This window comes from Enoplosus armatus, chromosome 6 (assembly GCF_043641665.1).
Source record: "Enoplosus armatus isolate fEnoArm2 chromosome 6, fEnoArm2.hap1, whole genome shotgun sequence".
NCBI classification, from domain to species: domain Eukaryota; kingdom Metazoa; phylum Chordata; class Actinopteri; order Centrarchiformes; family Enoplosidae; genus Enoplosus; species Enoplosus armatus.
Genome location: NC_092185.1, coordinates 19,650,599 through 19,676,988, shown reverse-complemented (window position 1 = coordinate 19,676,988; position 26,390 = coordinate 19,650,599). Strand labels below are relative to the sequence as shown.

The following is a 26,390-nucleotide window of genomic DNA, read 5'->3' as shown; positions in this document are numbered from 1 at the left end:
CCGCACATTTCCCAGTGAACTGGATAAGATTCATATTGCTGACGTTCCATCTTTTTCACGCAGTTATGGCTCTCTTAAATATTACATAAAGCTTAGGACACTGGTGGACTTGGCTATTCCACTCCTTTGATCAACATTATCAGAAGACTGTGTCGGTCCTGATTTATCTGTAAGGCTATGAGGAGATTCACATATCGTACTGCTACAGACATCACAGGCATTTGACCTCTCTGCAACGGCCTTTATTGAACTGGACTTTACTGCACTGTGATACTACGTTGCATTTCAATAGCGAGAGGCACTTTCTGATCTAAATGCTAATGTAGTATCCTGTAGTCGGAGTATACTTACTTTACTTGTAAAGCCCTGCCTGTCTCTTGTGTCCTACCTTATCTCCCACAGCACTGACGGACGTGCCTGCAGGAATTAAGTTTAGATTGTGGTTTGGCTGCAGGACTGGCTGCTGGGGCTTTAATTTTAAATGTGTGTGTGTGCGCGTGTGTGTGTGGGTGCCCTGTGTGCACCTCTGTGTCTGTCTGTAAGTCTACGGTTATGTCATAACTGCTGCCTTTTCAGCCAAATCCTGACAAGAGCAGCAAACATGTGCCTCCACTTCTCAGCAGTTGGTTCCCTCCTCACGATGTGACTGTCAGTGGGTTTTCCCCGCTCGAGCGGACAAATAAACAAACACAAAACTGTTTACGCAAGAGCGTGAAATGTGTCTGATAGAACAGTGTCTAGCTTTGGTCAACGGTCAGCCAACTCCGACTTTGTGTCGAGCATTTGACTTTAAGAGACAGCGCTTGATCTCTCCCAGCTTTAGTGCCGTTATCTGGAGTCCTCACGCGCTATCACAATTGGATCTTCAGGGGAGTGTGATGTCATAAATCCCTAATTAACACTCTTTCCAGACACCTTTATTGACTTTTTGGTTGCAAATCACCCAAGAATGACTGAAGAATGTCGGTGCTGTCTGGCCAGCCTCATCTCAGAGGGTAATATTCAGAGCATCATAAAAGGGCAAGATTGAACCATAAATATCAAATCAGATTGACATCTGATTTTAATTTGATTTGGGAGACGAGGCAGATGTCCGAATGAATAGCTTGTTAGCGCATCTCTACATCACTGCATATTCTCTGACCAGACGTCAATGCAAATATGTCCTCATCTTATGTTTTACTGTTTATGTTCCACAAAGTATATGGTCCATGTAGGACATGTCATGTTGTCCGTGATGTCTGTTTGCATCCACAGCAACAGATTTGGCTCTAAGGGCCACTGGCAGGGACATACTGTGGGGGAGGAAACCCTTTGTAGTTTTAATCCTCCCCTTATGCTCAGGCCTTGATCATACATTCACACCAGGATCATGTGCTGTCGCATGTCATATTCTCTATGTCTGCAGGGATGTGGTTTCAGATTGTCCAGTGAGAGGTATGCAGCACTAATTCCTTGTGTAATATGAGCAAAGAGAAATTATCGTAATCTTAATAGATATATAGTAATTATCTAGTGGACATTCTTTTTTATCTTTGTTGCACATGTAAAAAAGCAGCACCCCCCCCCCCCCTTTTTGAATGCTTAAATAAATGTACTGTAGAGGACACCACTCACATTCCTCCACAGTTACGCCCTTGTGCTGTCACTTTCTTAAATAACATTATCTTAAAGTTTATGCGATTGACAGAGCCAGTGTTTTATTTTTGGGATGCTGTCATGTGTGAGATGACCTTGTGACTGTGGCTGTGATTGTCACGATTAAATTCCAGTCAGTAAATCAGAGACATTCGGTGGCAGGATATCAAAGACATCAAAAATAAGTGAATACTGACATTTTCCCCATGAAAGACACAATTCTGTTCATTAATTTGGCTAAAAATAGTTAATCTCAGTTTGAATTTCTCCTAGAGTCATCTTGAAAGGTTTCGGATCCTGGTAGGTGATTGAAGGTAATTTATATATCAAATTAAAAAGATAACTTGATTGAATCTTTCTTGTGCTAAAAACAAACTGCTCAGGTCACGAACACTGAATCAGCCACCAGAACACCAGATTTGAAACAGATTTCATCAACAGGGAGGTAAATCTTTAGTTTAATCTAGGTAAAATTCAGCTTAATTTACTTTAGATTTCCTCCACATTCAGACTGTACACATTTCCATAAGTAGATCACCTCATCTCATATGACCATGTGTTATCATCTCAGCCACCACAGTCTTTCATCCCCTGACCTTCTAGGGAAATGGAGTTTGATAGATGAGAAGAGCCGCATTTAATGATTTCACAATAGATAATTCTGTCAGTTACGCTTTGATTAATAGACTGATAAGTCATGCAGTCCTTTTAAAACGTCAAAAACAATGACAAAAGATTATTGCAAGCAACCAGAGTCTTGTCAAATCTTGAAATAGCCAACAACAAACTGAAGTAAAAAGTATTCATTTTTAGAATATATAAAATGAGAGAAAAGCAAGCGCCAAGGAATAAAATCTACCAAAACTTCTGAAGCAACAGCTGAAGCGTTCAAAAAGACACACACACACACACACACACACACACACACACACGCGCACACTCACACACATATACAGTATTATTTTATGGCATCAAAAAACATTTTCTCAAGCAAACTCGGCTTTCATACAAACAAACTACATTTTTCATTTTTCTCCAGGCTTCACAGATAAAGTGCAGTATATTCAGCTCATAAAATAAATAATTTTAGCTTTCCTCTATTCACATTCTGTCCATCCATCTCCTTCCGTTGTACGCACTAACTGAACCTTCCTCCTGCTGCAGCTGATGGTGAGCAGATTGTGATTGTGATTGTCAGGTTTACTGTGCAGTTATTGTGTTTTCTTTAAAGGACTGAGTTGTTGTTAATATGCTGGATATCACGCTGCAGTAGATTCCTGTAAACTGGACTTGTATGCAGATGAAGAATTCCTCTAGTTTAACAGTGGTACTAAAATGAATAAAATCCCACAATATTCAGGCTGTAGCAAAATGTTCTATTGGTGCCAGATGTGTTGGCCCAGTGTTTTTGGGTTACTCCACCATGAAGATTGGTATGCTTTCTATGAGGAGTACTACTCAGCCTCTGAAAACGGTTGTATGATGTATGTTGGGCGGCTGTGGCAGGTTTGACGGTTCGATCCTCATATCCTTCTGTCCACATGTCTCGGGCAAGACACTTGAACCCCAAATATCCTCCGATGCTCGGATCAGCACCTTGCATGGTAGCTCGCTGCCATCGCTGTTTTAGTTGGTGAAGAAGAGGCAAAATTATAAAATGCTTTGGATAAAAGCACTGTATATTATTTATAATTTATTTATGTCTTCTGTGACTCTGCAGGGAACTTTTCTGAAATCTGAGAAAATAACCCTGATGATCTACTAGTGATGTGATGATCAGAGACTATGAATTTCCAACAGAAAGCCTACGTTACAAAGTGGAGTTTGAAGAACGTGGGTGTTTACTGGTCAGGGAGAGTTTAATGAAAGCCTGTGATTTGCATTATGGGAAATGTAGGATCCATTATTTTAGGAGCTCAAGCCATACCAGGAAGTAAAAGTCAGAATGTCTTTATATCACACTGATACTGCCATACATACCATAAAAAAACTAAAATCCACTGTTGAGTTGCTACAACAGAACTGTATTATATATGATAATAAAGACATGAGATATGAAGAAACAAATCACAATTCCTATAAATAAACTCTAAAAACAAAAACCCTAAATTAAATAAAGAATAGAAAACTGTAACTAAACCCTGCCAGATCTAATGTTTCTAATGTGTAGGAAGGCTTGAAATGATAATGTAAGTGAACACAGTGCTCTGGCAAATACATCTGTTTTTTCATGTTACAATATTTGTTTATTGCATTTCCCACCAACATAATGCTCATCTAACACAAACATATATTTATAACTTTTATTTAGTTTCTATAAAAACCTCTGCTTTATATCCCTGATGTATAATACAGATAACAGGGACACGACTGTTGACAGTCTGTGGGTCATTGATGGGGAGCCAAATTACATTTTTAATCTATTTCTGATTTAATTATAGAATCATAACTATAGTATCTATGCTATTCTATAGTCATCTATAAACATGTAAGGTTCAGTTATTGTTTGTGGGCAGATAAAATATTGTTAAAGAACCAATTTGTAGATGCAGGAGAAACTTTTTTCAAGATGATATTGGAGTCATTTAGATGCAGTTTAAATCTAATGAAGGGTTTCATTGCACAGGCATTTTATTATGTAATTAGACAGCAACAGACTTTTAGTACATTTCACTTTACCCCCTACAGTTTGTGGGCTGGGATACACATACTATGCAGTTCTTGCATACTAATACTGCCCACCATACAAAGATAACAAATCAAACTCATAGAAATCTATTTCTCTATTTATCTTCTTCTTGAATGGAGACACGTACTCCTGACACCACTCACGTGTCACTGTTTATTCATAGTCCCAGTGCCCTGACTCAGGGTCAGGGTTAAGTGTTTGCGTTCCATCACCTTCTGTGAGTCATCGTGTGAAGAGCTCTGGGAGAGTTCCTGTTGGTTCCCTCTGAACTCTAAGCTCGTCGGTCCTCTCTGGCTTTGCAACGTACATATGTTGAAGGAGCTGCCAGATTTACTCAGCATCATAGAGAATGTTTGAATACAATCTCATCCCACTCCTCACCCCTCTCCATCTCAGCCCAGGCTCTCTGCTCTGGTCAGCTCTGCTGTGCTTTTCATCTCCTCTCCAAGCCTCAGCTCCTCTGTGTCATCCTACAGACGTCCATTTCTCCTGAGTCTCACTTTGTATCTTTCTCTCTTGCTTTAGCCCTCCACCTAACGCTGGTGTGCAGAGCCCCGTTGCCCCGAGTCGATGGATGGGTCTTTGCGTGGCTCAGGAGGGAATGGGCTCGGATGTGTCCTTCAGGCTAGTTGAGGAATCAGTAACAAGCACACTAAGAGCCCCACTGTGCTCTGATACATGTGGGTAACTATCAGAGAGAGCAGCACTGACGTAGATTGTATTGAATTTGGAGTTAAGGACCTGAAAGCTCACCGGGCAGGAAAGCGCCTGGATTCTGACAGTCTTTGCAGCTTCTCACATGTACTCAAAGAGGCTGATGGGAAACCTTGTCGCTTGTAACTTATGAGCAGCTATTTTCATCATGTGACATTCCTACCTTTGGCAGCCGTATTAATGAAGAATTCGCTTTAATCGTTTGGAGTTGCTACCTTCTGCAGATAATAGATCTGTCCCTGGAGCTGCAAACATGTTAAAGTTAAAGACACGTGAGGCTTTGTGGAGGCTAAAGCAAATGATCTGTGAAAATACTTGTGTCAGATTAAAGTCTGCTAACTTCAATGTGTGAGATTCTCAACATTCTGTAGTCTTTCAGTGAATAAAAGCTTTTCAAAGCCACATAATGATAGAACTTCCCCCTGTTTCCAGTCTTGGTGCTAAGCTAAGCTAACTGGCTGTTGACTGTAGTCTTATATTTAGCTGACAGACTTGACAGTGGTATCAACAATTTTAAATGAACACTGCAGGACCCAATATTTAGTCATTCTTAAACCACCATACTTTGAATTGTGCTTTAGTAGATTTTTCCATCATTTCTGTGCATTACAACCACAGTAGATGCACTTCCTCAAGGTTGTCTTTTCCTCTACAATGGCGAAACACAAGAGGGTTGGATTAGCTTGTCTGTGTCGATTGGGTATTACTGGATTTACCTTTAAGACCATTCAGTTGGAACTCTCCCTCCATCTGTCTGGAGGCTGAGCCATCACCGGCACTCAGCTGACAGGAGACCATTACCACAGCTGAACAATGTGCAGTCTGGCGCTAGACCTGCTTTTGCTGGGCAGTCCTTGAGGAAAAAGTTGTTTCTGGGAGACAATAAGGGTAATTGTATTGTTATTCCAACTGTCACGGTCACCTGAAGTTATTATTAAGCTCTGACATGCTCACACAGTTGCCACCCTCGCAGTCGCTACCTTTACCGTTCAGCCTTTGTTCTCTGATGATATGCACATGTAGCTATTTGGGGAGCTAGATAAGTTTAAAATCAAAGCTCTAAGATATCTTGTCAGCTTGGTGTGTGAATCAGCAGGGCTATACAGTGTTTGACCCAGGCTTTGCATTGGAGAGTGTCCAGCATCTTAAAGCCACTATCCCCTTTCCGTGCCTCAGATGGTGCCATAATTCCAAAGCCTGGACGCTGCCAGTTAATTGGGTCCCCTTACATGGATGTGGGCAGTGCAGTGATGAATAACACAGAGCAACAGCGTGACCAAACTGCAGCTCAGCACTGTCGCCACCACCCACATCAGATGCAGTAATCACTCCAGTGATAGTCGGCTGATGTGTCAGGCTGCTTTTCAGAAATATATAATAAATCACCTGCTGTCAAGAGCCGACCATGCTTTATTTATGGCAACGTTAATCACGGAAATTACAGATTACAAATTAAAACAGTGTCAGAAGCTATACTGGCATGTGTGAAATTGCAGGTGAAGGTGTCATCAGCAGACTGACAGTGAAAGCTCTTCATGTGCAAAACAGCCAGCCAGCAATTTCCATCTCACACACGCCCCCTCCAACCCTGCTACTCCACACACAGCCCTGCACTCATTTACAATTACCTTGACACTTGACAAATTTTTGTTTGTTTGTTTGATATTCATCTCTGGCCTCTCAATTCCCCTGACAGCAAAGATGAAATTGCTGAACATGTATAGTCAAAGCAAACACAGTGATGGGCTTATTAAAGACACGGGGAGTCGGGAGGAGGAGCTCGGGTCTGGCTGCAGCTGCTGCATTGGCTGTCTGCTCAGCAAGCGGGGAGGGGCTGAGGGAGAGAGAGGGAGAGAGTTGGAGGAGGAGGGCAGTGCTCTTGTTGGGAGATAGGGAATGCCCGTTAGTTGCGACTGCCGATAATAGCACATCAGCCAGAGCGCTGCTATTGGGAGAGCAGAGCACAGGCAGTGCGGAGGACTGAGCTGCTGAGCGCAGAATGGTACACTAGACAAGACAGGCACACTCAGAGAGAGACAGAGTGAGGGAAAGAGAGCGCGCATCAGAGCACATTGAGAAGAGGAGGGCAGAGAGGGAGAAGAGCAGTGGAGAGAGGAGAGGAGAGTGAGGAGGGGAGAAAAGTTACCAGGTCAGCAAGAGAACGTGGAAGTGGAGCAGCTGAGGCTCACTGGGGTCTCTCAGCCCGGCACAGCAGTAAGCAGCGCAGGAGGAGAGTGATATCACAAGAGGGGATAGAGGGAGTGCTGTAACTTCTTCCTGGAAAGACAGCCCTGTCATAAGGCGAGGGTAATGCTCCTCACAGGACCCTTCTGCTCAGCTACTTCAGGACTATCACAGCAAGACAGCAGCAGCAAGCAGAAGACACTTAAGACTGGCAGAGGTGTCTAAACAGTGCAGCTCTACTCACTTCTACACTGGAGACTTTCTTATTCAGCTGTGTGCTTTTGAGGTGGATGTAGTTGTGAGTCTGTGAGGCTTTTATCTTTTTTTTTTGTGTGTGAAGCAGTGGAGATTTGGAGGGTGAGTTGTTCTGCCCTGTCATCTCTGAGACTATGGTAGACTGTGCGTCAGGGAGCCCTTCATCAGCAGCTGCAGCCTTAGAGCATGGAGAAGTCCAGCAGTGAGGAGTCAGCCATTCACCGTAGCCCATCCGTAGATAGCCGCGACTCGGATTTTGCTCAAGCCTCCACGTCTGGCCGGCCGTTTGGCGGCCGCGGCTTCACTGCTGGCGCATTCTACGGCTCCACGGGGCCGCGCAAAAACGCACAGCAGGGGCAGGCTGGAGCGGCAGCTGACGCCAGCGCAGGAGACAAGACCAACAACAAGTACAGCTCCCCCAAAAGCAGCAAATACGTAGTCTTTTACCTGGATCTATCCTTTGTGTTCCTTTTAGAATTCAAGAAGTGCAACATGGCAAGAGGCTGCCTCTGCTGCTTGAAGTATATGATGTTCATCTTCAATCTCATCTTCTGGGTAAGTGGCTCATCATTGTCTTAATGTGTTTTCTCATCACACTTGTTCACATTGATCTAGCTGATGTTAATTGTACAAATGTGTAGATGTGGCTTAAAGGGTGATGCCAGTAAATCTGGCTTGAGTAACTCAGCATTAATCATTATCCATATCTGTGGCGACAAATGTGAAGGCTCAATGTGTGATAAGTTTTTTAAAATGTTAATCAGGAAACATTATGGCAAAGAGATGGTTGTCAGTGCAATCATGCATTTCTAATTATTACATCAGGCTGTTTATGCCTGTTCCTCCCTGTGCATGTTGCTATTCCTGGATCTCATGACAGAGTCAGTGGCATTGCACCAGGTTTTGTATGTGACTGGGGGGGTGGAGGGGGTTGGATTGGGGTGGTAAGGGGGACATGGGTTCAAACAGTTATATGATTTACAGTGAACATGAAGTTCAAAATGCTGCTTGTGGCATGCAAGTGAAAGAGTATATGCCTCTACAGTACAGCTCCATTGATGAGCAACACAATATGCACCAAGGGAATATGAGCTGAGATGGTCAGCAGGAACTCCAAGTGATTCCGGAGGAGATGATCTCATTTGTGTCCTTAATTTTATTGTAAGCTCTTTTAATGAGATGTCTTTGCTCTTGTGTAAAGCTACAATCAATAAGGGACAACATTTGAGTTCAGAATTGCTGCACCGGGACATTTGGCTCGTTCTGAGTAATTAAAAAATGTTGTAATTATGCATATATGTGGTGTTTACAGTAACAATAGGGGGAAAAAAGAATCATGCTCTCCATGCCAAATTTACTCACAAATAGATTTCACCCAGAGAAACATGGCCAGCGAGTGGCAGGCTCTGCAGTGTACCCATGCATGGGCATTTGTTGTAAAAGTGGGCAACCCTTGAATGTTTACAGAATGGATTAGAGGGCTTATGGGTTATGGGGCCATGTCTTTTGTGTGGATGCAGTGAAGCGTGAAGCGTGAAAACATCCCAACACTGGGGACTCTACAACCCCAGCCCACCATGTCACTGGGTTGTGAGCCCAGCTAACTAGGGCACATTGGAGGCAACAGAGTGGGCATTAGCTCGAGCCAAGCTGTGAACAGGGCAGCGTTGAAAACACACATACACATGTGCCACACAAACCGAGCTCCATCCCATTGTCCGCTCTATATACTGAAACACTGCTAGTGGCCAGGCTCAGGCCTGAAGCTATGGACCTCTCTGCTGCTTTAGGGCAACATCTCCATATCATTCTCATATCATTACCCAGCCCACAGAGGCGAGAGCGAGCGTGATTGGCAAAGACATACAAATGGCTCAGGGGCTCTTCAGTGTGCCTCGCCTTGATGTAAATGTTTGTTTAAGGGAATGAAAGGGTCAGAAAAGCTTATCTTGGATTCATTAATGCAGACTACAGTGCAAGTGAGATCCAGGCCTCGACATCATTACTGTTTGAATTAGAGATGGAAATTTTAAGCAATTTCCTAAATCGATTGCTGGCCACATAAATGATCAATGCAATGCAAATGTTTTCCCCAGTTCTTACTGAAAGCTTAATTTAAACAGATGATATGGATTACTTTTAAAGCACAACCTAAGTAAATAAAGTATTTGAATCAAAAATGAAATAAGCACAAGTAGATCATTTTAATCATGAACTGAATAAGATCAAATAATGCCATAAGAATTGCTGCTCTTGCTCCGTTTACATCTGTTGTTAATTAATGGCCAAACAAAACTCAAATGACTAAACATAATAATTCAGTGCAACGCAAAGGCTACAGATTAGATGAGACTAAACATGCACAGCATTTCAAGCCTAACCTGTTCTTGTATCTACACAAAGGGCTATAAATCCCTATCGAAATGGGCTGCCCTGAAGATGAAGAGCTGTAGGGGGCGAGTGCTCACTAGTTCAGGTGAAGTCAGACCTCCAACACATCATTAGTGTCAGCACCACCTGTTCCCATACTGTTCTGTCAAATTAAAAAACACGTGCTATGCTGTCGCAGGTTCTGAACACGGTTGCTTAAAGAAATTCCAGCCATTAAAACATTTGACAATTCAGTCAAATAATCATAATGGAGATTTAATCATTAACTGATGAATTAAGACTGCCCATCATTATTCTTCCTTTGAGCTGTGAGGGAAAGATGATAGATCAAAGCCTTATTAGACTCTGCATTAAGAGAGTGACTGACTGGCTCGTTCAATAGATCAGAGGCTGCCTCGGTGCTCTGGTATAGGTTAACGTTTGTCAGAGGTCGTGAGGTCGTTATTATCCGCTCTCTTCTTGAGGGGCAGTAGTAGAGGATTTGCGTGAAGGCTTTTACTTCCCAGGTTCTTTTCCAGGCTGAATTTGCTTAACCCTTTTCAGTGACAAAACCTCGCCACCAATAACTGGCTGCTACACAGCACTAATAGGTGGGTAGAAAAGAGGCTTTGGATTTCAAGGCTGGTGGCCTCATTCATGCGGAGCCTAGCTTGTTGGCCTCCATGGAAACACATTGCAACCATCCTGAGAGTGTGCAGAAGCTCTCCCTTTAGTGTGAGATTTGAGGACTCTCTCTGTCATTATGTGTGTGTGTGTGTGAGTGTGTGTGCGTGTGTGTGTGTGCGTGTGCGTGTGCGTGTGCGTAGGGACAGAGGGACCTTAAGTGGCTATGGACTTTTCCCCAGTGCAGTGCATCCCCTGCTGTGCAATAATTGAATTTTTACTCTGGTAATGTTCGTTTAATGAACACCCACCATGCATATTCCTTTCTATTCTGGCAGATTGATACTCTTGTTTTTTCCCACCACTAGATAATTTTAATGACAGTTTAATCAGCATCCCATGGGAAAAGAGTGGGGTGATGAGGGGGGTGAGGATGCATGTGGCTGGTGGGTCCGTCCATCCTAATGTGACAGCTCGAGGCTCGTGGCCGGCTGACTGGCACTCTGGATTCTGGGGCAGCAGTGTGCCCAGTTGAAGGTTAGAGGAGCGGGAAATAAAAGGTTCGCTCGACAGCGAGGGGTCAGGACAGGGTGCCTGAGCACTCCGGGATATAGAGAAGGGAGGGTGAGAGGCAAGTTGTATCTTGACACCCCTGGGACGGCACTGCTCTGACACTGACACTCTAGGAATCACAAGGTTACTGCGGCTGGTAGGTTCGCTTCTGAAGCTCTGACATCTCATCTCAGGACTGAAGGGGGAATGGTGGTACAGCAGGGTCTCTTCTTTCTGACTGTGCGCACATGCACGAGTACACTTGCAGTATATACACAGTCGCACAGCCATCCTTAAAGGTGCATTCACCACGACACACCATCTCTCCGGTTGGGGGCTTACACTGGTAACTTGAAGCACAAGGTAAACAGCGGCAGGCACTCCAGGCATCTCCATACATGCGCTCATCCTCAGGCCCCCCCAGCAGTTGTTCATGACCATCTGGCTCCTCTTTCTTATAAGGGATTAGAGGAGTCTGAGCTGTAGGGGGAGTTTCAGGCAGATTAGAGCAGTATTGGGTGGTGTGGTTAGGATTGAGAGCACGGCTCCTTGGGACAGCTCAATGCTAAAGCCAACAATCATCAAAGCAAATGGCCTTTGTGCTGTGACAAGGGAGGGGGGGATCTGTTGTGCCCTCACACACACACACACACACACACACACACACATGGTGACTGTTTGACCAGCCTGATAGGGTGATTGATGTTAAGTCCTATTGGTGTCAGCCTTGTGAGCACATCGGTGTTGGCGTGCTTGCTGGGAGCAAGGATTTCAGCCTCTTACTCTGCAGTGTGTCCTCCGTTAATCTCTTCCATTCAAGATTCAATTTATTGTCCACCGCTGCACTTTTTTATCTTGTCCTGTGATACTGCACACCTTTGAAAAGTTAAAAAAAAAAAACAAGAAAACACAACACAAGGATTTATTCTGCCAAATCTCAAGCAACATCACACACAAGCCCATTTCCTTTGTACAGTAGCGAAATAGACCCATCCCAGCTGTGTCATTATTGTGCCATATCAAAAGCTAAAGCCTCATTTGATATTCATATTTAAAAGAAAAGTGTCAGCTCAGCAGTCTTGTCCTACAAGCACAAGAGGGGTGGTAGTATCAAAGCCGCCCCCCTTGTTGGAGTCGAGAAAACCAAATGTGTTTAGCATTCATGAATTCCGGTGCTTACTTATGGGATCGCTGCAGGATTTATAAACCATTTGGTCTGAGGCAACACCGATTTAATCACTGAATTTGACATTTAAGGTTTCAAATGTACCTGTGCTCTGAAGCTACAAAGAGTAGAGCTGTCGACAGACTCAAGGTGGTTTTGTAAGGAGTGTGCGAACATCTGTGTCTGGTTGAGTGGAATTCCATAAAGCATTTCACACGAGTTGTCCCCTTTCCACCGGGATTTTCGATATAAGGTGCTGAAGCAATTTGCCTGTTTTTCATTCTCCATATTGGCACATGAAAAGTTCAGTCATCTTTTATGGCTCAAGAGAGCGTGTATTGTAACAAACTTTTCTCTTTTTTTTCTTCTTCTTCTTTTTCACAAGAGGCACAGCCGAATTCCCATCAGTCACTGCCAGGTGAAACAAGGATTGGGGCACAGGAAAATAGATGAGGGTTGAGTGCGCTCCGTGAGATGATGAAACAAGCTGTATATGCTGTGCTGTCACATGCATTTAATTCCATCCATCTAGCGTGAACGGCCGGCTCTTGAATTGGCTTTGAGTCTGAAATGGCAGAATGGAGCATCAAGCTCATCCAATCTGTCTCCCGAGATTTTACGCCTCCAACTATGATAGGATAGGCAGTCAGCGGATTTAATCAATGGTCAGTGCAACCAGTCACAGATTATATGTCTTCAGAATCATCCATATCAAGTGCTTATACTGTATAATATGCTCTAATGTCCTTAAATTTATAGTAACAACTTTGTAGCCTGAGAGCTTTAACATTTACATAGAGAACATCACTATGTTTATCTGCATTTTCATCATTTGAAGTCTCGTAATTAGCATCCCCTATAGTCTGCTGGGCCTTGATTCAGATTGGCTAACCTGCATGGTAAATATCTCCATATGCCTTTATCCGGCAGATCGTCTGGGGAGATCACTCTAATTTACACCTCTCTCTCTCTCTCTCTCTCTCTCTCTCTCTCTCTCTCTCTCTCTCTCTCTCTCTCTCTCTCTCTCTCTCTCTCTCTGGCTGCTTCGATTTCCCGGCCGTGTTGTGTAGCGCCGCTGAGCTCATTAGCTCATGTTGCAGATCAACTGGGATACTGAGCTGCTGTGTTTCACTCTAGGGGGTGGAGGTAATAGAACAGGAGAATTGGAGGTGCATTTTTCGCTTGGACGCAGTAGGTAGATGGTACTCTTGAAATGGGCTGGGCTTCAGACTTGATTGAGTTGTTGTTCGGGTCTGCAGAAGGGTGATTATGACACCCACGAATAGCTGAAAACTGCAACATTTTATTACAATGAGTTAATAACTTACTGAGGCAGAGATTAAATGAGGCTTCCTCACAAAACAGGTATACAGTACAAGAGTGAAGTTATTACTAGTCACATAAATCCTCAGAGAGACTTTTGACATAAAGTTTGATGTTTTTTACTAAGTTAGCAAAAAGCAACAGTGCTGCAGGTGCAGTTTTAGCCCAGTTGTTACCGTGTCAGCTGTGTGGTACTGACTTGTAGTGACAGGCGAACAACCCGAGAACAGATGAAATAACAGTAGCTGCTAGGTACAGGAATTACAGTACAGGAATTACACATACAAAACATCAGTCTGTGCATGCCATTCATTCACTTATTTGTTCCCTTCCTCATTCACATTACACACCAGGGTCTCTCACTTTAGAAGGCGCAGATAGAGCACAGGGATGCCTGTATCTATTGTCTGTCATATCTGAAGGTCTCCTTATTGCCAGATGAGAAAAACATATATTCACAATGGCCAAGTTTGTTGTCATCGTGGTGTTAGTTGGTAACATATCTCATCTGGAACGACTACACTGTAGATCAACCATAAGATTTATCTTTGCTCCAGTGCGTGAAACACAGAGATCTTGCTTTTCTAAAAATAGGCCAGGGTAGTTCAGAGTAGAGAGAATGGGAGAACGGTGCAAAAAGATGAGTGTCATTAGTTCTGCATACATAAGCAGGATCTTTTGTAATGACTATGTACCAAATTGTGTACCTCAAGCAAATAGCAAAGGCAGAATCACTGTTGTGTGGTCAATAATGTGTTTATATTACGGAACAGAAAAGCTGACATTATTGTCATAGCCATGTATTTGGGTTATTGATCAATCCAGCATTTTTTGTATTTTGTTGTATATTTGATAACAGCCAAAGCAAGGCATCCATTCAGAGGCTATTAGAAAAAAAATGTCCACAAAAACGAGCTTTTCTGTGTAGCCTCACAGCTGAAGATTATTTCTTTTTTCATAATCGTATTCAGTTTGGTGCAAATTGATTGGCATTATCAAGCAAACTGTTGTACAGAAATGCAGTCGCCGGCTATATCCACGATAGAAAATGAGTGCAGTTACACTAGCTTTTCAGCCGCCTTTGAACATTTCACGTATCGTGTTGTGACACTTTGTAGCGCCTGTGGACTTGTAGGGCTTCAGTATAGCTGTGAGTCGATAAAACAGACACACTGGGCTCTGTGGTTTGGTCAGCTCAAGCGCTTGAAGTACTGCTGCAGTCTCCGTCTGTGACAAATATCTCTTGAATGGACACTGCTTTGTTAGGCTTTTTCAGTGATTCCCACAAAACATTGTTTTCAATATCGATGCAGCAAAACATGTTGGAGCTTTCACCCGAGCAGCGGTACAGATGAAAAATATATCGTATGCTACGTGTGTCTGTGACAGCAAACTACTGTGTCTATCTATCTGTCCTCACATTATCTTTCTACCCCAGGAAGACTGCATCTAAGCAGTGAATTAATGTAGAATGTTAGAACAGCTTGCTAGTTCAACTACTCAGCATTTTTCCTGACACCTAAAGGCAAATTACAGTGAAATCAATGTTTCCCAGTCAGTCTCCACCTCCGAGCCCTGCAGAGGAGGCTTAGAGAATATCATTTTCTTGGTCTTCAGAGAGCAAATGAAATTCCATTTAGATTACCCTGCTCATGTTTAATTAACAGTATATGAGATGTATATATATATGAACTAACTGCAGGTCCTTAAGCTGTGCACACGCTGTGTTTTAAATAGTTGTTTTAGCAATGCACAGGTTGTGATTTCCTGCTGAAACGGTCTTTGTTTCCCTGGAAATACTATACGTCTTAGAAAGCTGCAGTGAAGTCCATCAGAAGCTTTGGTGTCCTGGGTCCTAAATTCTCCAGAGGTTATCAGCTATAGGCTGAGGATGCATCATTGACTGACTCTATATCCCCAGGGCCACTACCTCTATTGATTCAATTGGGCCGATTCTTTTCCCACCATGAACCCACTCAAACAACCCACATACCATCCCTGAGAGCTTGTTTCTACTCATCTATCTCCGTACCTTCTCTGAACAACATTAGAGACCCAGGGCACACTACACTGGGCAACGGCACTACAATGTATTGAAAGTATGAGCAGCAGATTGACTTGGAGTCTGTGTATTTTACATGTCATCTTGAATTTGGGTCAGGGACTCAGGCATTCGCTGCTCGATGGTAATGAGCCCAGGACACATCTCCAGCAGGGCTCCAACGCGCAATGAGGCACTTACTCGTCCACGTTGTTAGCGATGACAAATGAGAGACAGATTTATGCCTTAAATATCAGAGCATGCATTGATTCATTTAGCCAAACCGCCTCAGATTACTGCTGCGTTATAACTCAGCCGTGAAATGCAACATATTGCAGCTTTCTAGCTGGAAACGCATCAGTACATACGCTGACTAGATGATCATCTGTGAACGCCTGACATGTTTTTATTGCTATTTTTAAAAGGGGCAATTTCACATACTATGTGCACTATGCTGTACCATTCAGACCATCAGCCAATGCATTAGACTGTTTGTTGTGATTTGAAACGGGTGCCTATCTTGTTGTTTTCAGAGCGAAACCCAGATCCTCATCAGAGCAGGTTGTTGCAGTGCTCTCGTTATGTCTGATCCAATTTGAGCTCGACTCTTATTTGATGTGCATGAGGTGTGCTCACAACCTGCTCTGATATTCTCCCTGAAGAGGAAAACGCAGTAACTAGTCAGGATCCTTCACTGCTACAGTCGCAAGATAACTGACTGGCTGACAGACTGTGTAAACCTAATAGGGATTATTGCCGTTCTTCCTGCATGCAGATTCGCCCTCTTCCTTATCAGCCGAGGTTTTAAACTGTCCCCTTGACTTTGCCCCCAGTCTTATCACACGACTAAAGCAAATGGTTCTGCTTGTTTATTTTACACCAATTTGCAATTACCAGTCTTATTGCCAGACATGAAAGGGCGTTCACTTTGTGCGTCTGTTCTGTTCCAGAAGATATCGGGACTTTACGTATCCTGAAAAATCGTAAATCTGCAGTCTGCTTGCCTGCAGCATGCAAAGTCTTACATAAAAAGGAAGCATGTAAAACCAGCCTCGTTCCATCACTTTAGTAATCTATCTGGGGCATGGAGGGATGTCTCAGATCCTACTTTTTAGAGAGGACTTGACAGTTTTATTGCATAGGAATAATTGCTGATATTCATCTGAAAGGATGAATGATCATGTTCACGTCTGTGTCATAACTTCCATATGTCACAAAATATGACTTATTTCAATAGTGCAAACAAAAAAAATGGGAGTATTTGCCTTGGGCCTATATTCATTAACCTTTACCTACACTAATTCAATTAATAAAATATTGCCGCTGTTATGTACGCTATATTTCATTTAATTTCATTTAATTTCATTTAATGCATTTAGCATGTTTTCTTTAACATTGTAACATGACTAATAAGAATATTTTTTTATAAACTGTATATGTACATGATTTTGTTCGTTTGTTGTATGGAATTCTTAATTAAAGATCAAATGAAAAGAGAAATAAAGAGACCCCCCCACACACACACACACACACACACACACACACACACTCGCCATGTGCCATTTCAGTCACTTGTGATTTTTTCTGCACAGATGTCTCCATTTCTCTTATTAAGCCACCCAGGCTTCAGTAATGGGTGACTTGGGATGGCGGTGGAATACAAAAGAGTGAGTAAGAGTGGAGCTCACAGTGGGCAGACCCAGGTTGTGGGGAAAAGGAGTCATTTGAGAAGTCGATATTGAGCTCACTGCCACCCTCATTGAATGATCTCATTCATCCATCGTGAGCCAGAATAATTATTAACATACACCTTTTTGCCTGTGTATGCACTCATCAGTGCAGTGTGGTGAGACAAATCCCCCATCACTGTGTTTTGTCCAGTGATAATTTCAGCAATGGACACGGCGGCAGTGTTTGAGGTCAGCCCATTAATGCCCCCTTCCATTTTATACACATTTCCACTATTTCAGGGTTCGGCTTGGGTCATCATTTTAGATCTCCATCATGACAACGTTTTGGTTTCGCTCGCACTGGTTGCGCGGCCTATATTCTGTGAACTGGGACAGATGGGGTTGGCCAGATTTTCCTCCCCAGTCCCCTTCTGAGAGGACAGACTGGCAGACCCAGAATGCTGTCCTTCTCCTGGGTGGGAAGAAGCGAAGCATGAAGGCAGGGAGGGAGGGGAGGGACCTCTTCCCAAGAGCAATGGAGGTGAGCACACTGATGTTTGATGACAGCTCCCCGAGAGGCAAGTCACCGTCTCTCTCTCTCTCTCTCTCTCTCCCAGGCATCCACATCATGTCATTCTTTTTTTTCCTCCTGAGGACAAACTTGAAAAATCATTTGGTCTATTCCTGGAAAAGAAATCAAATTCAGTTTAAATGGTGGAAATAGTGATTGAAATATTTTAGCAAAACAACAGACAATAATGTGGATTTACGGCTGAGTTTTCCTGACTTGATGAATTGCCACTGATTAGCCCATAATTTGCTGCATTCCATTAATGATGTGTTTTCATCAGGTAAATGCTCACACTTGATTAAAGAGCAACTCCTCAGTAAATCTTTCATGAAGAAAGAGCGCTGTTGAGCTGACCTCTATGGATCAGTTGAGCGTAATCAGATACGTTGTGCTGTACTTGTACTCGTACTCGTACCCGTGCTTTTCAGACCCGACCTGACTGAACCCACCCGGTACTGCTGAATTTGAGACCTGAACCTGACCCGAGACTGAGGCTACATTTCCTCTTTAAAGACAAAGTTATATGCTTGCTTTGGAAAGGCTTTCTAACAAATACCAAAAAAAACTGATGGCAAATAAACCAACACAGAATATGGCAGACATATATAACTTCTACTAGCTGATAAGCCATGGGTTCTGTGGTAGTACACACATTGCAGTATCTCAAAACAATAAATTATCTGTTGTCACAACAAAGTTTCCACAATACAATAGTCTTCCCCAAATCATTGGGGATTTTAAATTGCACCCCTTCTGCCGTTTGTGCTTTATTTCATTCATTACTGGCCGCTAGCTCAGCAGGCTGATACAACACACTGGCCATACTCAATCTCTTCCCAGGAACTGCCTACCTACTTGCAACAGATGACACGCAGTGACGTAGACGATTGGCAGAAAATCAGAAAAAGAGAGAGAGAATATTCTTAGTGAGTTCCATATGAAAATAATCCAACCCGAGTCCTAAGTGCTAAATGTCAGCACAAACAGGACTGTGTGTAGTTACTCCTTAACAATATATATATATATATGAGTTGTGGAGTAATTAGCATTAGTGAGATACCCAGTGATTATACAGCTGCAGTAATATTATTTATTATTCAGTTTTTAAAAAGAGGGGTAAATAAGCATTTGATGAACGGATGAAAAGTGAACGGAGGTGTACCTAGAGAGACGCAGTCAGACAGTAGAATTAAACTCTCACTAAATACGTAAGTTGCTTTTTCCTTTCGACAGCTCTGGACTCCCCAGCCTGATAAGCTGTGCTAACACAGAACATACAGCGCCGTTTAGGTTAATTTTCTGCATTATTCATCCTATAACACGTGGGCTTTAAGATTCTGTAATGCTGTGCTGGGCTTTATGAGAGTAATTAGCCCAATCATAATTGAACAAACAGACGTCCTTCATTTTTTCATTAATTCATTGAGTATGTATCAAACGCTGTCTGTGTGCTCATGTGTACATAGACAATTAATGTCCAGCCAGCGGGCCTCTAAATATTCTGCATGTATGTACATGCTGTAGCTGTATTATGCAGGATGTAGGAAACCTGCAGTTTATGTGAGCAGCAGGCATAAACAGTGATTTCAGAACTCAAGCTCGGGACAGGACTCTAATTGAGTTGCAAATGCAGATTATGATGATCTTGAAATGTCCATGTGATAAAGACAAGGACAGTGGCAGCCATCCTCTCACATGTGAAGGCTGAAATGTCTGTTTGCTGGCCTCTGTCGATATTATTGAGAGTTCAGTAATTGGCACATGAAAGCATATCTGTTTGCTTTAGTTGGAAAGCGTTCTTCCATCTTCAAAAGCCCCCCCCCCCTCCACAGTTCATTTTTCATTGAAGTGCTTACCTTGCAAAAGAGATGTGAGGGGGAAAGAAATATTGTCCTGCAGCATGTTCTCACTCTGTCTTTAATTCTTTCATAGCCGGTTAGAGAGATGAAGGGATTTCTCTGTAGTCCTGCCATTTTTTATCCCAAATTGGCTGGTAGGGTCCACGAGTTTCTCATATGGATCATCGTAGACACCTGTAATAGGTGAAAACGACGAGCAAATGATTATAACATTGAGAACAACTACGCCAAATCAACCATTTCTCATTTCATGTCACCCCATCTTTTTAATTTATAAAATCCGAATAAGCAAACATTTAATGTGGATGAGTCACAAGAGGGCGGTGGCTGTGATTATAGTGAGAAATCTTCCTCAAAAGCAATCACATTTCACGCTGGCCTACATCAGAATGGCTTTATTAGCCTGGTTTAGTGGCTGATCCAATATCGCCTCAGAAAACGCACTCCGCCTGAGCAATCTGGCTGTTTTTCATATTAACTGTGGTGGGCGGTCAGCTTTATCGCCCGTAGAATTCCTTTGTGATCAGCAGTTTCCATTTTCATTGGTGAGACAAGAATAACTTCATTCAAAGACATTTGTTTGCAGAGGATGTGCTCTGGTAAGACGGAAAAACAAAACATCAATATTCTTTGAAACGGCTTCACTCTGCATCAGCGCTGGTTACGGGGGAAGACGGAGAGTGCAGCTGCAGGAATCCAGATCCTCATTATGTCAGAGTCCATCTCAGATGCAGGCGGCTGTGTCTGGAGAGATTCACAGTGCTCTGTGCTAGCGAAGATGGTGAGCGTGGAAGCATTGCAGGAGAGTATAAGCGCAGAGCTGCCTGCAGTTTGCTGTCAACAATTTTGTGTGTCTGCATAATGCATCCACTTGACTTCCAGTGTACTAAGATGGTAGTCAAGGTCAGGAAAGCGTAGCCCATGTATATTCATACCCATGGCCTGGAATTCATGTACATTTAAATGCTGCATTTGCTTTTTGTGCTTCCCAACATGAATAGAAGTTCCCAGGAAAATGGCTTTGCTTTGGTGCTGTCAGTCACTGACAGATCTCACCCACTCTCGCCTGGCTGACTGCGCATCTAATCATTTATTATAGTGATTCTGATAATACGTCTCAGCTGGCTCGCTGATCTCACATTGTTCTTTTTAGTGCGTGATTGTCAGCACAGCGTGTCAAAGAGAGGATGAGTGATAGGAGGAAGGTGAAGAAAGTAGGTTGCCTTTTGTCACGGTGCAGTGCGTTTCTCTTATACAATTTGGACCTTTTTTCTCCACCTCACCTGTAACGTGACCTGTTCTTTATAGGCACAGGGGACATAAAGCGGCCACAGCTCAGAGACACAGTGAAATGCACCTTTGTTTTCTCCAAAAAGGCAATGGGCTGCATGGATAAACTGGGTGAGTGGTCTGTGTAAAAGCAATTGTCAGGGCTTTCTTGTAAGGACATGCATCTTCTATTGAGTTGTTCTTTTCCTTCTTTTAGTTTTTACTCATTCATTTTTCCGTCGTCCTCCAGTTAGCATAAGCTGACATCTGGCTGTTCTTTTGGGGACTGCTCCAAGTAATATGTGATTAAAACTGGCAAGGGCTGTGGGGCCTCTACAAGTGAATTAGCGTCACATTGTTCATACAAATCTGGTCATTTATGGTGAGCAACTAACAGATAAGGTAATATGAGGTAAGATAAGACGAAGAATGTCAAGGTAAGGTGAGGTGACATAATTGTCGAAGATTTGAATGCAAATGGGACCCTTGAAAAAAAAGCTCCGCAAGTCATTTCATTTGCCTGTTAGAGATCAATGTTGAACTTTGTCACCTCTATCGATCAGAGTGCCCTCATCTTATTCTGTCCCCTTGTCGTGTTGATTACCCAGGAGGCCTCCTTGCCTCCAGCAGACCAGTGGCTGCACACTAGAGAGCCTGGGTTTGTGGCATCTACAACCACACTCCTCCTGAGCCGGCTTTTTCCATGTCGTAAACACTAACTCATTATGCTGCCGATACCCAATCACACATGGGTCGTGCAGTGCACACAGGGGGTAACTCAAGCAGCTCAAGAGGAACAAATGGCCCCCATCAGCAGCTGTACTAATAATACCCTCTCTTCATGTTCTCTGATGTTAGCTCATAGAAATGCAGAGAAACCAGAGTCTAATCATACATGCTTTCAGGCAGTATTTTTTATATATATTTAAATAATGGAGAAGTAAACATTTCAACATGTACACATGAGGCACAAATATTGCCACAGAAGCAGCTAGTATAATCAGCAGACCTCCAGTCTGAAATGGCCTCTGGACACAGCGATAAGTCCTGATGGCACAGATCAGCTTTAGCTCTATCTTCTGCCTCATTTGTTCCTGTCTAAACGAGATAGGTCCGCTATCTGCTGGCAGCCGTCCTGCGGTGACACGGTGACAAAACGACAGGCTCTTTAGATGCATCACCTGTTTGTGGTACGTGTGGCGGAGTACAGCAGACTTGTCACTCCACCATTATCCAGCCCAAACTCCCAGGATGGAGGACAATTAGAGGACAAAGCAGACGGGAGACAGGCTATGCTAGAAGCATGTCAAGACAGCGGGGAGCCACGGAGCAAATTAGCTGAGCCGACACCTCTGATGTTGTTACGGTGGTTCGACAGGTGGACAGGCAGATAGTCTTCCTCTTGAAAATGTCCCTGTCACTTTGGCAACTGCCGGGGGAAGCGCGTAAGATGGAGCAGAATGTTTATCGCTGCTGCCTTTCAGCGAGGAAGTGCCCTCCAAGCGCTCATTGTATCTGGATCCATCTGAGGTGGCCTTCTTGAGAGACGCCCTGCACAGCACTTCTTTAAATGCGTGTGTAATATGGAGACGTTCCTTGGTAAACAAGCCCACTCCGAAGAGGGTTATTTGCATGCTAAAGCAGAAGAAAAGGGAGGAGCGAGACACCTGTTGCAATAGTGGCTGGTGGATGTCTGTGATGTGCTTTGATTTATGAGGGAAAGCAGTCTGGCTCAATCTCTCCTCCTGAGATTTGAGTGTTTTTTCATCGACTTTCAAAAAGAGTTTTTACTGTTTCTTTCTTTCTTTCACATTGGCTGTGTTTAGTGAGTGCAACAAAGCACAGACAAAGCTGAGTCTGAGCAACTAACGAGTACATGTATAATTAAGACAAAACCACAATTCTTCCGCTTATGTTTATGTTTTTATTTCGCACTTGCTTTGGCAATGTGAACGTCTGTTTCCCATGCCAACAAAGCCTCTTTGAATTGAATTGAATTGTGTGCACCGTCAATGTGTCTTACTTTCCAATGATTCCAACCATTAGGCAGAGCTTTGCATTTCACCAAACCCTTTTCACTCCAACTATCAAACCTACAGGTGAAATCTCTTCAAATGCCATGTCATAATGGGAACATTGGTACTAAGCACCGTCTTTACACTGTAGTTCCATGTAGCGGGTAACCTTTGCCATAGTTTTTTAAAACCTTTGTAGCTGTGGCTCAAAGTAGACTGTTTCTTAATCTGTCAAATTCTACCGGAGCGCAGTGTTGGTGGTTGAGTATTAATAGCATGAGCGAAGTGATATTTTCTGTGCCGCCCTGCGTGCAGCAGCCCGGGTTATCGGCTCCAGTGGCCGCATGCTGTAGCAGGACTAGACTCAGCAGTGGCGGCAAATCTTCTGATATTATCCACATCTCTGCACAATCTCCCCACCGCAGGCTGTTCCATTACACTTGAAATGAAGAGTGAGAGAGGTCAGGGCAGTCAAATAAACAATTTTAGGTGGAGAATTTCATTATGTGTAGACCGAAGAGAATGGTTTTGCTGAGAGATTTGTTTCCTCAATTAACTGCTGCCTGTGGCTGCAGATGGGATCTTTTTGTTTCCCGACTGCAGTGATTAGCAAGCCGGAGAACATTCTTCGCTATCAGGGAACCTCTGCTTTGTTCTTGAACTTTTAACTTTACTTTTCCGCTCAGTAGGCGTGCTGCTCCGTGAACAAGGATTAAGCGAAACAAAATATTTGTTCATTCGCTCGTACTGTGGCTTGTGCTGCGTTTGTCCTCCTTCGTGCTCTTGTTAGCTTTGCAGTCTCTGGATCAGCACTTCCTCGCCACAGGAGTTCTTCCTCAGTGTATGTTTGTTTGCAGTGTGATTGCTCTGTTGTATGTCGTTTAACAATGTTCTGTGGGTGACAGATCAGACTGTACCTTGGAAGTGTTCAGATCAAGTTTTGCTTGACTCGAAATAAGTGTGAAAACATCGGCGCCAAGCTACACTCTAACAAGGAGACAGACAAACACACTTGTATACTGTATACACCCACAAGCACACACTCAAGTGTTGTATAGCCTGCAGGCATATTGAAGGCCTATTTGGAAGCTCATCTTATACTGTAGAAATGCAATATTCAAATAACTATGTCGTCTTTAAGAGACATGTTTGAACTAAGAACATCCATCTAAATGCAAATTTTATCCATGCATTATGTGTCAACTGTATATTTTCTAGACGTCCTCATCAATCATTTAAAAAAAAAATAGAGTTGCATAATTAATCAAGCAAAAAAAATCTGTGTTGGTATTATTGCATTAAACCACGAGAGGCTACATATCAGCAGCAGGACTAATTTTGGAAATACTTCTTAAACTGCAGCCTCGGTCGGTCTGCCACTTTGGTCTCAACAACTGTTGAATGGATTGCCATGACATGTTTAATGTCAGTTCATGTCCCCCCTCAGGATCAATTGATCAATACTTTTTGTGATCCCCTGATCTTTCATCTAGCACCACCATCAGGTCAAAATTGAATATTGTCATTTATGACCAAAGACCTGCAAAACTAATGACATTTCCATTAACCTCAGCTGTACTTACTGCTAATTAGCAAATGTTTGCCTGCTAACACACTAAACTAAGATGATGAACAGTGAACATCAATATATTAACATTGTCACTGTGAGCATGTTATCGTGCTAAAGTTAGCATTTAGCTCAGTACAACCTCTTAGGGACTTACAGACTCTTGTTATAAGAAGTGTGGCTCCATTTATAGCTGCAATGATTAGTTGATTAATCGATTGTTTGATCAATAGGAAATTAAAACTATTACTATTTTGATAATCAATTAATTGTTAAATTAGTGTTAAACTTCAAACATTTTTGGACTGTTGGTTAGACAAAACAAGACATTTGATGACGTCACCTTGTGCTCCATGACATTGGGCATTTGTCAGTTTTCTGATGTTTTATAGACCAGACCAAACCAAACAGTCCACAGTGAAAATAATCATTAGTTGCAGCCCTACCTGTATGTTAACCATGCAAAACACAGTTACAACTTACATTTGATTTCTAAGATTTTGCAGCACATTTTATCAAAACTCTGCATCGTATGTAGCCAGCAATCTTAAATCAATCAAAAACAATGAATCCCAGTGCCTTGTGTGACAGGAGATCGAGCTGAAATGTCAGATGTTGTTTACCCAGGTCAGACACATGAAGCCTGGGTTTACCTTGTGTCTGAATGGAAGATGAAATGTAGCCAGAGCTGATAACTACTGTAGCAGAGAAGCCTGCACTGGATGATGAGCTGTCGCTGTATGGAGCGAGTCAAGGGAGGAGTCGACTGGAGAAGAGACAGGTGTTTACAATATAAATGTGGAGGGGAAGCGAAAGAGCTACGTGAGCAGCCGTTGGGGAAATAGTGTTTACAGCAGCCTCATTCTCGGTCAGATCTATTACCAGTCATCCCTCTGCTTCGCCTGTATTCCTCTCTGATGTGCGCCACAGTATTGGTTAAACACTGCTGACCTCGCCGTGATGGAGCACGGAGAACCTGGACCGGATCAGCGGCTGCTTGGAAATCAGCAAACATCAGCGTCATATTTGTTACAATTACTATTATCATTACCTCCTTGTGACTTTTTCCACCCCATTTGTTAGTCAGATTCCAGCTGAGTGATTGCACATAATGGAGAAAAAAAAGTATTAATTTGGGATACCACCATGCAGGCTTTCACCGAAGGCCAAATGTGGAGTTGGCGTTCCTCTTTGGTGTTGATTTATACCTCTTTATCCAACAGACACACCCTCATGTGTTATTCCCATGAGGACATTCCTCAACAGGATGACACGGATCTTAAAGAAAGATTCATCCTGAATCATTTAAAAACTCTTTAAACATCTATTTGCTGTTTGCTGTTGTTGAACCTTGCATATCTGATTTCATTTTCTCATCTGGTCATTTTTCATATTTACTCGGTCAAAGTTGACATAAGGAGATGTCTGCAGCTGCAAATTAATTTAATAGAATCTTTTATATATTTTTTGTTACACCTTTTAGAGCTATTGCTTTAACACTTCTACTTTTGTTCTCTTCACCTCCAAATAAACACCAGATGGAAATTAGCCTGATAGTCAAGATTTATTTCCCCACTGGCTTATAAAAATAGCAAAGGAAAACGTTAGGATGTATAAATAGTGTATATAATCCTTCAAATTTCTGTGGCTTGTTTCCCATGTTAGCTGTTTTATAAGGAAATATTGGCAAAAGAGAATTTAAATTGTTCATCCTCCTGCAAGTAAACTTTATACTCCTGTCATGCACACACTATTCCAGCTAACAGAACTGACGTTCAAGGGCATTCTGAGAAATTACAAAATAATTAAAAGTAAAAGCACAAAGAGAGGAAATTGCGGGAAAATGGTTGTACCGAAAAAAAGTAAATTACAGCTTTTTATCAC

General features: G+C 42.8%; 1 protein-coding gene across 1 annotated transcript in view; it reads left to right on the top strand.

Moving 5' to 3' along the window:
- Nucleotides 1-7,666: 7,666 nt before the first annotated feature.
- The window catches only part of tspan9a (tetraspanin 9a), a 61,361-nt gene continuing 42,637 nt past the window's right edge, over nt 7,667-26,390 (top strand). Inside the window, exon 1 of the mRNA XM_070907391.1 lies at nt 7,667-8,035. Coding sequence (XP_070763492.1) covers nt 7,667-8,035 — 369 coding nt within the window. The remainder of the gene's footprint in view (nt 8,036-26,390) is intronic.